This window comes from Neopelma chrysocephalum, unplaced genomic scaffold (assembly GCF_003984885.1).
Source record: "Neopelma chrysocephalum unplaced genomic scaffold, ASM398488v2 Primary Assembly neopelma1_96926, whole genome shotgun sequence".
Lineage (NCBI taxonomy): Eukaryota > Metazoa > Chordata > Aves > Passeriformes > Pipridae > Neopelma > Neopelma chrysocephalum.
The window spans coordinates 2508076-2521097 of record NW_020925569.1 but is presented as its reverse complement, the minus strand read 5'-3'; the positions used below and the strand labels follow the sequence as shown (position 1 = coordinate 2521097).

The window sequence follows — 13022 nt, the reverse complement described above, 5'->3', positions numbered from 1 at the left end:
TTTCTTCTCTTTCTCATAGTGGTGTCCCGCGGGGACAGAGAGTGTTAAAAAAGGCACACAGCATTCTGACTGTCCTCCACTCTCTGGCAGCTTTTGAACTTCTGCCATCTTCTCTTTGCCAGCTCACAAGGCCACTCTAAAATGCAGAGGTGCTGGGGTTGTGACCAGCTTTCTGGCTGAACTGAAACTTTGCAGAGAACTGACCTCCTGCAGTGTGTGTATGGTAAACATGCGAGACTTCAGTAAGAAGTTTAAAGGCATTAAATGAATTCTTTAGGTATCATGGATGCATTGCAGTGTCTCAGCTATCAGCACACTTCTATCATTGGAATGCATAACATTGCTTTAAATTTTTGTCAGCTGTAGGGTAGTACCTACCTCATCTGTCATGGTGGGCACCTCTAGGCAGGGACTCTCTATAGAGAGATACAGTACAGGGTAGTACTACACCAGCACTTCCTCAGCAGTGTTTTCCCTGCCCTCACCCTGCTTTTTTTTTACTTGCCAGAGGACAGCTTCCAGTGTAATGCAGTGGCATTACAGCAGAGACTCTGCAGTAACTTCTGTCAGTGCAGAAGCTTGTGGCATACTTTCATATTGTGTGCTAGAGCTGAATGTGAATGACTCCCCCTGTATTGCTGGAGTTGCAGGAATTCTGCAGTATGGTCCTTGCTAATAGCCAGAAAGAAAAAGGCTAAATCAGATCGGTCGAAGAAAGGATTCCCAGCTACTCTCTTTCCTCCCCTTTGACAGCTTTAGCTGAAAATGAAAAAAATAAAATGAAGCTTAGAGATAGGTTCTAAATAAGGAGAGTAAGAATAGGGGACAGGTTCACAATGCCTATTTCTTACCATGTGACTGCTGGAGGTTGGGATCCTGATCTTTATGTATCCTTCTTGGGTAGAAATAGTTCCACTGAGATTTATTAAGTTTTGCTTTTGCTCCACTGGCGTTACTGGAAATCCTGTCCTACAAAGAATTTCATTTGTGACTTGGCAAGCTTTAGCAATGGCTTGTCTTTTGCACTGACAGTTGCTGTGTCTTATGTATGTCACATCTATAGCCAATTTCCCTGGCTTTCTGACCTACCTTCAGACTGTTACTGGAGCTCATAAACAGGGCTATGGATCCTACTACTAGCAGCTGTGAGGACTTCCAAGGCCAAGCTATTGTATATGTATAAAGGGTATTTAGAAGATGCTTTGTGAGAGAAGAAGGCAAGCCTTTTAGAGTCCAGTCATAGCCTTCCCTGCTTAAGTTTCCAAAATTCAGTTTACTTCCTGGTCTTTGAATAGTGCACTTTATTGTTCACACTCTGCATCCAACAGCAGAGTCAAGGGAACTTTTAAGCATGAATAAAGCTAGCCAGCCTGTGGCTAGTGTGGTGTTGTGGTAGAACAGGCCAGTAAACAAAGATTTCTAGAAGGAAGGAAGTTATTTCAGTGCTATCAGGGGAGGGAGTTTATTATTTCCTGATTATATATATCTACTGAGTGACAGAAGGGAGAAGGAAAAGATAATCTCAGGTGTGTCTGGCAGATGCTTACCTAAAATACATCATGAACATTTTGGTTAGATATGCTGCTGATGGCAAGCAGTAGCAGGTGCAAATTAATGCTAAGGATTTTCCCCTGTGCTTTGCAAGTGTATTTCTTCATTTTGCCAAGGAGAAATAAAAAGTTCAATGGCGTAATCAAAGTCTCAGTGCAAACAGGAGATAAAAAATTAAGTTCCCTGGAGATTCTTAGATCTCTCTTTTTTTACACTTTTGTCTTTCATACTGTCTTCATGATCCATTATAGCTTCTGTGGTAGCAGTGGAATCGTTGTGCTCCTCAGTTCTGTAAAGGAGGGATCTTCTGCTGCTGAGCTCCAGATGGCATGGTGACTTGCTCTTGTGGCTGTACAGCTGAAGCAGAGAATTTACTGATGAAATGTAAATGGGCATTACTATATCTTAAATGTATATAAAGTTGGGATCCTATTTTTATTTTACTGCTGGCAGTGACTTTCTGTATTCTCATGCCGTGTTCTACTGACAGTCTGTATTTTGCACAAGTTGTTTACAAATTGAAAGAAAAATAGAATAAAAATCAAACAATTTTAAATGTAAGGCCTAGTGTGATAAGCTTTCCTTGTGAAATATGTTTAGTGGAAGTGTGGGGTTTGCTCGGTTTCCCTAACAAGTGAGTACAGCGTAAATGTGAGGCTAACCACACACTTCTAGGTACTTGTGAGATTTATCACATTTATTGAGTTTCCTGAGGCTTTCCAAAATGAATTATATTAGCTTATTTGGCTTGTAAATTAGGACTTCCCTCATCTAGATGGCTGTTCTGGAAAACCCTTAGCAATACTACTCTGCCTCAGCTGAAATTAGATATAAGTTTCCTTTCCAGTACAGGATAAGGTTCTGTGAACCAGCACTGATATTCTCTATAGTCTCTTACTTAATATTTCTGAAGATAAGCTATCTGCATACTAATCTGGAAACGTCCTTCTTTTATTCTGTATTTTGATGCTAATTGAACAAGGAGGAGAACTCTAAAATAGAGCTAGTTTACATATGCTTTTGAGGTGTTTTTTCCTTCTGAGGTGTTCTAATTTATCTGAATCAGCAGAAAATCTCCTCTGTTGCTGGCTGTTATTACAGACAGTGTGATTGGCCACAAGAAGCGTGTTTCATAGTCTGCAGAGAACCAGGGCCACGATCATAAACTTAAATTGCAGATGTCATGCGATTTCTGTGGTAACAAATTCTGATATCACAAATGTCCAACTGTGCAGAATTACCCTGCAAGTAACAGCTTTCTCTTACTCTAGTGTGTGAAGTGACAGAAAAGAAAATGTCTCGGTTAGAGATTGTGCTTTTTTAATAAAAATGTTCTTTTTCAAATGTATTCTCCTTCTGAAAAGCCTCCAGCTGGGTCCCTACAAATCTGTGGGACCTGATGGGATTTGTCCCAGAATCCTCAAAGAGCTGGCTGATGTCATCACAAAAACTCTCTCAATGCTTTTTGAGTGGTCTTGGGAATCCGGAGAGGTCCCAGCTGACTGGAAGCTGGAGAACATTGTCCCAATTTTCAAGAAGGACAAAAAGGAGGACCTCAGAAGCTACAGGCCTGTCAGTCTCACTCAGTGCCTGGTAAAGTTCTGGAGAAGGTTGTTCTGGGAGGTATTGAAAAACAGCTGAAAGACAATGCAGGCGTTGGTCATAGCCAGCACAGCTTCATGAGAGGGAAGTCCTGCATATCCAACCTGATTTCCTTTTATGACAAGGTAATCCACCTCGTCAAGGTTGATGAAAAGAAGCCAGTTGGTGTAATCTTTTTCGATTTCAGTAAAGCTTTTGATACTGTCTCTCACAGGATCCTTCTGGACAAACTGTCCAGTACACACCTGGATAAATACATCGTGGTGATTCAGTAGTTGGCTCAGGGGTCAAGCGCAGAGGGTAATAGTGAATGGGGTGGCATCAGACTGGTGATCTGTCACTAGAGGGATTCCACAAGGCTCCATCTTAGCCCCTGTGCTTTTCAGCATCTTTATAAATGACTTTGACACAGGACTGAAAGGGATACTGAGCAAGTTCGCAGATGACACAAAACTGGGAGGAGCTGTTGACTCCCTCAAAGGCAGGGAGGCCCTGCAGAGAAACTTCTACAAATTAGAGGCCTGGGCAATCACCAACCATATGAAGTTCAACAAAAGAAAGTGATGGATTCACTGGGATGGGGAAATCCTGGATGTTCATACAGACTGGGTATAGAAAAAAGGTCCTCACTCTGCACCGTTTGCGGTGAATGAATCCACAGACAGACTTTGTCCAGGAAGAACTCTCTTGTAACTTTATTACTCCATTTCTATACACAGACGCTCGACCGACCCCTGGTCCAAGCTCTCCAGCCAGCAAGATGTGTCCTTATCTCCCCACATACCACACACCCCCATGTGACTGCTTCCAGCCACAGAGAACAGCCATGCTTCAAGCGGCTTTCCAGCTTGATCTTGTGATTCTTTTCACACACAGAGTAATCTTAGCTCTGGCTCGCTCAGGACCACAGTATTTTTCCTTTAGTATTTTCTTCTTCTTCTTTTATCAAGATATAAAGCAATTAGAGGGTGTCCAAAAGAGGGCTGTGAAGATGGTTCAGGGCCTTGAGAGGAAGCTGTATGAGGAGCGGCTGAGGTCACTTGGTCTGTTCAGCCTGGGGAAGAGGAGACTGAGGGGAGACCTCATTGCAGTCACAACTTCCTTGTGAGGAGAAGAGGAGGGGCAGGCACTGATCTCTTCTCTGTGGTAACCAGTGATAGGACCTAAGGGAATGGGTTCAGGGGAGGTTTAGGGTGGATACTAGAAGAACGTTCTTCACCCAGAGGGTGTTTGGGCCCTGGAACAGGCTCCCCATGGACGTGGTTATAACATCAAACCTGACAGAGTTCAAGAAGAGTTTGAATGATACTCTCAGGCACATGGTGTGACTCTTGGGGATGGTCCTGTGCAGGGCTAAGGGTTGGACTTGATGATCCTTGTGGGTTGTTTCCAACTCATCATATTCTGTGATTCTGTGAAACCTTCACCATGTGTACACAGACTTCTTCCCATTAAAATGTGCATTTCTCACTACTTTGTTTTGAAAGTCTTTCTTGTGTTTGCAAAGCTCACAAGGCATCACAGCATTTTAGAGCCTGTTTGAAAATCCTTAACAAACCTGAAGATATTTCTGTCACTGTGCTTCCTGACAGTGATAGGCAAAAGTCAAAAAGGTAAAAATGGCATGGAACAACTATAGAAACCTATGGAAGAGATGCTGAGTAATCAGGAATGAGAAATCAACTGGGTGACTTGCATTTAATGAGCATGAACTACAGAGACTGTTATTTTTCTGCATTGCGAATTTGTAAGCTTTATTTATTACTGTTTCCCATAGCTGTCATATTAAAAAATATTTTCTTTCTACCACCCCATCCACTGTGTGACAATTTGATAGGACTATACTGTCAGCAGCCTTCCTTTTAGGGAAAGAAATGTTGTGTTGTGAAAATGTATTTGGGGCTATGAATGCATTCAATAAGGAGACTTACTTTTCAGCCTTACTGTGGTATGACCACTTTGCAAGCAACATTCAATTTGTGTCGTAGGGAAAGACAATGTATTATGGTGGTAATCTATTTAAAGCTGTTTTTCCACTTGTGTATAGAAGCAAAGCTGCTATTTATATGTGCTGCCAAACAAGTATTTAATGAAAATAATTGAGCTGCAAACTCAGGTGACTACTAGTATAGCTTAATGCTGATCTTACTGCATTTTTAAGTTTGGGTAGTCTCATAGGTTTTCTGGTAGCAGTTGTTTGACCTGTGAATTATTCAGAACTCTGGTACAATGCAGCGTCAGAGTACTGAAGCAGATAATTCTCGTGGAATGGATATCTAATGCACGTTTGATTTATATTGGCATCTTATGAGTAGTGAGAGATGACAGCATCAGAGTCATATCTTTAGAGGACTGGTGAATAAGATATTGTAGAAGTGATCGTCAGTGTATTCTATAAAAAACAACTGGAATTTTCAGGATATTCATAGTGATTGCACAAGCATGTTTTGTCCTCCGTGACATGCTGCACCATGACAGAGCAATACACCAAAAAAAAAGAGGTTAATTGCACAAATATATGAAAAATTGAACAAATGGTTTCATAACTAAGACCTAACAAATGTTGTTGTTTCACATGAAATCCATCTACCAAACCCCATTCCTGTCACTATGGCTTATATTCCAGCTCCTGTCAGCATTTATCAAAAAACGTTTTAATATTAACTGCCAGGAAAAAAAAAAGTTTATTTTTTTCCTAAGTGTAGGAATCATGCCAATTTTGTTGTTCCTACTGAAACCATTCTGATCAGCAGATGCTAAATTCGTATTCTGCCTGAGTGGAAATGGAGTCTTCATAAAATTCGAATTTCCTTTAAGGAACATAGCATTGGTTTTCAGTCAAATAAAATATGGAGATCCCAACCGTAAAACATGATATTGTTAGGGTAGAAAAGTCTGTATATTTTTTGATTCACACAAATGTTTTCATGCCCTTCCCTCCTCCCTTAAAAGGCCTTTTTATTCTGTTGTAAAGCAAGGACTAGAATGTTAAAACCTTGAAATGACTTGACAAAGGAGATTTTCAGTTCCTGGTTAGCAGTAGCTGTTAGCCTGGTGATGTTCTTGACTGCTTCTGAAATGCACGAGAGCAGATCCTGAGCTCATGTAAGCTGGCATAGCTTCATGACATCTGATAATCAAATCTGACAATCTTAGGTACTGATGGAGTGGTAGCCTTAGTATGATGCTTTAACAGTTGATTTTGAGGATGAATATAAACAGACTGAAAAATATATCTAAATTTAGTCAATATAATGATGACATAGATGTGGCCTCTGTTGCAAGTGCTTAGGCTGCCTTTCTCAGGCTCACTGGTCCCACCTGACCACTTTAGATTATGGCCTTGCAAAGGGGGTTTGCTATCCTCTTTGAGCAGATTACCCCCTTCTGTCCTAAAGGGCAAGAACTTGTAAGAGTTTAACTTTTTTTTTCCTTAAATTTGAATTCTTAATTTGAGTTCTCATCTCTGCCTGGGTGTCTGTGGCCTTTAGGAAAAAAAATCAAAACCAAAGAGTATTTGAATTTTCAAGTGGGATTTTTGTTCAGCTGTGCTTTTCCTGAGGTCTGTCAGTGCTTTTCCAAACCAGATTTTTGTCTTCATAATGGAAGGGAAGATAGTTCATTGGCAGTCTGCGGTGTAATTATCCTGAAGGAAGAGTCTTCTCCAGCTCCAGAAGACCTGAAGACTTAACAGCTCATCTCTCTCCTTTGACTCACCCCAGTTGTCTGTAACGGTACTTGACACAGAGTTTTACAAATTAATTTTCTGCTTAGCACATAGTTTTGGTAGTCACCTTAGGTGAGTGACTCGTGATGGTGATTGTGAGCTAATATTGACAAAGTGACCAAAAACTGAAAGCATGTTTAGAAGAGAGGGTTTAACGGTAGATGTCTGGGATGGGGGAGATCCTTCAGGCCTCGTTTCAGTCCATACCTGGAAGGAGTATGCCCTTCCACCCTCCCCCCACCACGTGGCCGGGTGACCCCAAGACGGAGCACTCACCAGAGCACCAGGGGAGAGAGGACGAAAGAGGAAGTTTAATGTGGGAGGGGGCTATATATAGCCCTTGGGGACCAATCACAGGTGAGGGGTCACAATCAAGGTAAAGGGTTTACAGCCAATAAGGAAGGGGTTAACAAAGGACCAATGAGAACACCTTGGGACATCTTCCCAGGACACTCCTGCCCGAGAGATAAGGGATTTACAGTGGAGGTATAGGGGAAAACGCAGTGGCTCTGTAAAGAGCCCTCTTAACATGAGTTTAAACAACATTAAAAACTTCTGATTCATCAATCCACCTTTGGCAGGACTCTTTCCAAACATCCATTGCCACAAGGGTTGACCTGCCTTTTTGACTTCGCAGTGATAACTCCAGCAGACTATAAGGCTGCAGTTTTAAGATTGTCATACATTCCTCAGCTAGAGTAATGATGAATATGAAGGGAAGGAGCGATTGTTATGGTTTATAGATGTGAATTGGGATATTTAGGGCATCTCTGGGAATAAAAAGCTATGTCTTTGCAAATCCTCATCAGCTATGAAAATATGCCAAAGTGATGAAATGTAAAGCTACAGTCAAAAAGGGCTGGGACATTAACTACCTTTGGGTACTTTGTATCCTCAGAGTTGAACTACAGTTATAAAAAATCTATTCTAAATATTTAACTACTAGCATATTAACCTACTGTTGTTTTTTGTGGTGGAATGCTGCTGTGCAGATTTAGCCATATCATCTGTAGTAGGATGTCCATTTGCAGAACATTGATTCATGAAACTGAAAATAAATAGTACCTTTTAGAGTGCTGAATCTGTCCCTTGTCCACTGCAGAATGGCTCCTAACAGTACCTTGTTTGACTTCTCATGGTGCTTCACTAGTAAGGCACAAGTTCAGTAATACAGACCACACAAGCTCATCTGCATTCATGGTATTGATGTTTCACTAATGCACCATTTGGGCTACTTATTTGCAAGATGCTGACAGAAAACAAACAGCTGATAGCTATTTCCTATTGCACAGAATAGTTACAGCCTGCATTAGTAAGTGCTTGGCTATGATGCACTTCCAGCTTTGTTGTAGTGAATTTAAAATTATTCAAATGTTTGGATTTTATTCATGTCATGTGAGTGATTGACTGTGGGTATTCTTCCTCTTTATACTAAAAAAGAATCTATAGAAATGAGTTACTACAGTCATTGAAACCAAGAGGAAAAAAATTTTCTCTTGTTTCTCCTTGTTTATTACTGGAGTCACTTCACTGAAATCAGTAGTTGAAAAGTCATATGTATGATTAATTTCTTATGAAAGATTAGTACAGTCACTGGATCATATGCACCTGACTTAGTTGTTGAATTACACCACTAAAAGACTTTGTGATTGACAATGAAATTGCTTTAGTCCATTTTGAATGGTGTCTCATAGCAGTTATCATTCAAAGCTGTTACTGTCAATATTACTGACTGTAAAGGGAGAAATGTGTTCCACTGTGTTCCATTGTGATCCATCACTGTGAAATGTGATCCGTTGTGTTCCACTGGATCACAGAAATGAAACAGTAGCATAGGATAATTTTCCAATTAGTTTTCAAACTGAGTATTTTATAAAAAAAACAGAGTATTTGCTAAAGACACTACACCAAACATCCCTTTCATTCTCTCTAGATATGTCAGTTGGGTATTTTATATATAAGTCATGTGACCCTCCACCTCCTGCTTGAGTGTGTGAATGTAGGGGTTTTTTTAAATCAGTCTTTCTCTGTCTGTCTGTCTGTCTCTCTCTCTCTCTGTCTCTCTATTTAATAAACTCTTGATTTTTAGTGGTGAAGGTCTGCTTGTGGGTTGAGTCAGTATTGGAGAGTTCTCAGGCATGGGTGCCTCTTGAGTTAGGCCTTGGGAGCTTCTAAGAGCTCTGTGCTTAGGTGTGGTTTTTATTCTTGGTCGAAAATTGTGTCTCTGAGGCTTAGGCAGTAATATATTATTTCTGATTGTTTAACTTAAAGTGTGTTTGAAATGAGTTTTTCGGAAAGAATAATAAGTCTTACTGTTGTACTGACTTAACAGAAGAAAACCCAACATTTCTCTAAGAAAATGCTGTAACTAAATTTTTCATTTGTTGCTGAATCTGTTGTACTTTTTTTAATTGCAGAAAGTGAGTGAAAAAGTAGGAGGTGCAGAAGGAACCAAACTAGATGATGATTTCAAAGAAATGGAAAGGGTAAGTCTAAATACGGATGCATATATTAATTATTACCATGTATTTTTTTCTTTCAGGAATTTCAAAGTTTTTGTCCCTGAATCACTCAAAAAATTTTTGAAAGACTTAACTTTTATTCAGCAGAATGGAGCTTTCCATTTCCTATTTCTGTTTCTTTTTTAACTAAGTCATGTGTAGTGTATGGCATTCTTTATAACACACATATTGCATTCAGAGATTGAGGCTGATTTCAGGTACAAATTAGCTTCAGTTAAACCATTGCAGAGGATCTCTGGAAACTGAGTCTATCTACAAGATGGTCGTTTCAGTGGCAAAGGGTGCTAGCAATTCTCAGGTCTTTGAGTGACAGGTCAAGAGGAGCAAGAGCTATCTGCTGAAGTGTATTGACAGTGGCACTGGAATATTCATTCACAGGTTCAGATCCTGTTAGGCAGCCTCTGCTGGCAAAATGCCTCAGGTAGGTGGGCCTAACCTCCCACAGCAGGCTGCTTGGTGAGCCTGATAGTGGTAGCACTGTGTTTCGGTGGAGGGAAACAAAAATAAAAAAAGCCACAGCTGTATGGGGCAGTGATAATATTTCAGTGGAAAGAATTAGTAGGGGCAGGTTTTTTTCTGGTTTCAACTTTGAAAGGTACTGTCAAATCTTGTAACACAAGCTAGTGCTAGGTGATTTATAGGGTATGTATCTGATATAAAACTGATTAAGAGAGCGGCTGTTTATCTGTATATTTGTATAGTGAGGTCAGGAAAAAACCTTGGATGGCAAATAAAGGAGAAGGGCATATCCTTTGTACTTCTTACAGAGAAAGTACCGAGTTGGTTTCCCCCTTCCCACTCAGCTTCCCTTTGTATGTGCTGCAAGTATAGGCACTCCCACTGGAAGATGTTAACAAAGATTCAAAAAACTGGTGTAAAGTTTAGAGTGGAAAAGATGACATTGCCAGGGATGATTCCCACATAAAGCTTGTGGGTGGCATGGGTTGGCAGCCCAGGAGATAGGAGCACTGAGACCTGAGAAGGGAACAGAATAAATTCATCACTTGCCTCCACACTCCCCACCTGGCCCTGTGTCCATTGCCAGCTTTCCTGCAGGCAGTGGACATGATCCTTCTGCCCATTCCTAGCCGTCTGTTCCCTCACCCCCGCTCTCCTCTGCAGCCTTCTAGCCATTTCTGGGTTCCCTACCAGGCAGTTCAGCTACTTATTCACCTAGGTCTGGCAGACCTGTCCTGCTTCTTTGTGTAAAGCATAGAGCAAGACCTGGCAGATGGCAGTGGCAACAGGAAACAGGAAAGACGTCAGTCACAGTGTGGTGCAACCAACCTACCTTAGGTGTTCTTTTTTAAAATAGGAACTTGCCATTATGGTAAAGGAGTTCTCTCTGTGGGACACAAGCTACCCTGCAGAGAAATGGAATGTGTCCTTATAAATACAGAGTACACAACAGGTTACAGGGATTCCCCAATCTGCCAAAGCAGCATTTTTTCTCTGAGACTTGATTCTGAGAGGGAAAGTAGTTGCATACTTTGCTACATTCACTTTAGAAAGCAGTGCTTCGTAAGAAAGCAAGAATTCTTACTACAGAAGAAAGTAGAAGAAAGTAATGCTATTCGGTTCTAAGTATTTTAAAATCCTAACTACAGGAGTCAGCCAGGGGACAATAAATGGTCAGTGCATCCATGCTGATAGGTTTCTTGAAACTGAAAACTGAATGAATACCTAGTCTTCCCCATCACAGTTTTACCAGACCTTGCTCTCTAACCGTAGTTGACTGACTTCTGCTTTCCTCTCATTTTGCCAGTTATTAGGGGATCAAAGATGGCCAGTTCCCCAAAAAGTTGTCAGTGATTGTTCTATCAAAAACTTTTCCCTATTGTGGATGATTCCCGAGGTGATGTAAAGAATCAGCACTGTACAGTGAGTTGTATCAAATTTCTAACACACCCTGAAATACTCTGTACTAATGGCTTCGAGAATGGATCTACTAGAAACTGAAATGGTGTACTCATGCTTTAGTAGTTTCTTAGGGATTATCATCATTCTCACACCAGGCTGTTCTCAGGGACATAAAAATAAACTATAAGAAGAATTAAATAATTTATAAGAATAAAAAGAGAGAAAAATATCTTCCTTTTGCCTAACTTTTCGTGTTTCTTTTTGTTTAACACTCTCTCCTTCAGAAAGTGGATGTTACCAGCAGGGCAGTTGTGGAAATAATGGCAAAAACAATAGAGTATCTTCAGCCCAATCCAGGTAATGTAATTTCACAGTCTTACAGTACTTGCAGCACTTTTTGAAAGTATTCTTTCTCATCAGTACAAAAGTCTGACAGTGTAAAATCTCACCAGTCCTTGCTGATGCAATTAAGGTTAACACAGGATTGGTGAAGTTATTGTGAAATAATAGAGATGAGTACAGACTTCTGTGTCATGCTATCAGGGGGATGGAGCCTGGCTTTGGGAGGCTTCTTTTACTTATAGGAATCTGAGTGTCAGCACTGTGAGTGTGGGGACTCCCATGAAACTGGAGATGGCTGTGGACTCCCCAGGGGCAGCAGAGCAGGGCCTGCAGCCAGGGCCCATCCCACTACTCCAGCCAGAAATGGGCAGCCAGGGGCACTGGGGCAGCATCAGGCCTAGGTATCAGGAACCTCCTCGGGTATGGGTGCAGGGGAGGCCAGACAATCAGCCCACAGGTGGGGATCAGGAGAGGCACAGTAAGACTGCATGAGGCATCTCTTACTGTCTCAGTCATTCACCATGTGAAGGTAAAGGACCAGGCAGTCCTTCCAGACCATGAAATAAAGGCAAAGTTCTGAAGCAACTTCCTCCATGGCACGGGAAGAGATAGCACTTTTCATCTGGTCCTCTGGTGATTTCCCTTATTAGAGTTAGTAGAAAAGGGAGGGTGCAAAAGAGTTGTTGATGCCATACTGGTGAAAAGGAGAGAAATGGGTACAGTCAGAGATGACTAAATTGAACCTTCAAAATAGAAATCAATGAGTGTTTTCCGTGGGGAGAGGAAAGAACGGGTTTGTGATAGGGCTGATGGAGAGCTACATGTTCCTCTTTTGCCAAAGGATCCTCACAAAGAGGGGTGATCTGGACCAGTAATAAATAAGTAAACGATATAATTGAAGAATATGAAGATTTCTATAGCAATCTAGGAACAGAAGGAGTTTGATACTACTGTAAGTCAATGTGAGTATCACAGATGGGCAGTGGAGTTAGCTTGTGCAAAATCAAGGTGAAGGTAAAATTAGACCCTCTAGCTACCGTAAGTATCTTAAGAGTTTCATGGAAGTGCAGACCAAATTCACTCATTCACACTAAGGAATATATATTCCTAATAGCTGGAAACAAACTTGAGCTGATTTGAAATATTTCAGCTCCAGTGCGGTATACTGAAGGACTTTTGCTGGTATAGATTAATTGGTGATATTTTTATCTTAGATTACAGAAAAAAAGGATAATAATAACTGAATGATGCTGACAGTGAATTGGGAAAAAAAAAGAGAAGGATGAATAGTGTTTACAAGTTTAAGAACTGCTAGAGAGAAAATAATGATGACTAGAATGGTTGCTATGTCAACATATGAAATTCTGTTTATGACATGAGTCCACAGCTTCACTGCTCATTGCAACAAGTACTCTGCA

The 13022-nt window shown here is 40.9% G+C and overlaps 1 protein-coding gene across 1 annotated transcript in view; it reads left to right on the top strand.

Annotated features, from left to right (window-relative positions):
• Positions 1–13022, top strand: part of SH3GL2 (SH3 domain containing GRB2 like 2, endophilin A1) — a 92272-nt gene that overhangs the window by 63463 nt on the left and 15787 nt on the right. Inside the window, exons 2-3 of the mRNA XM_027670723.1 lie at positions 9298–9366; positions 11547–11619. Coding sequence (XP_027526524.1) covers positions 9298–9366; positions 11547–11619 — 142 coding nt within the window. The remainder of the gene's footprint in view (positions 1–9297; positions 9367–11546; positions 11620–13022) is intronic.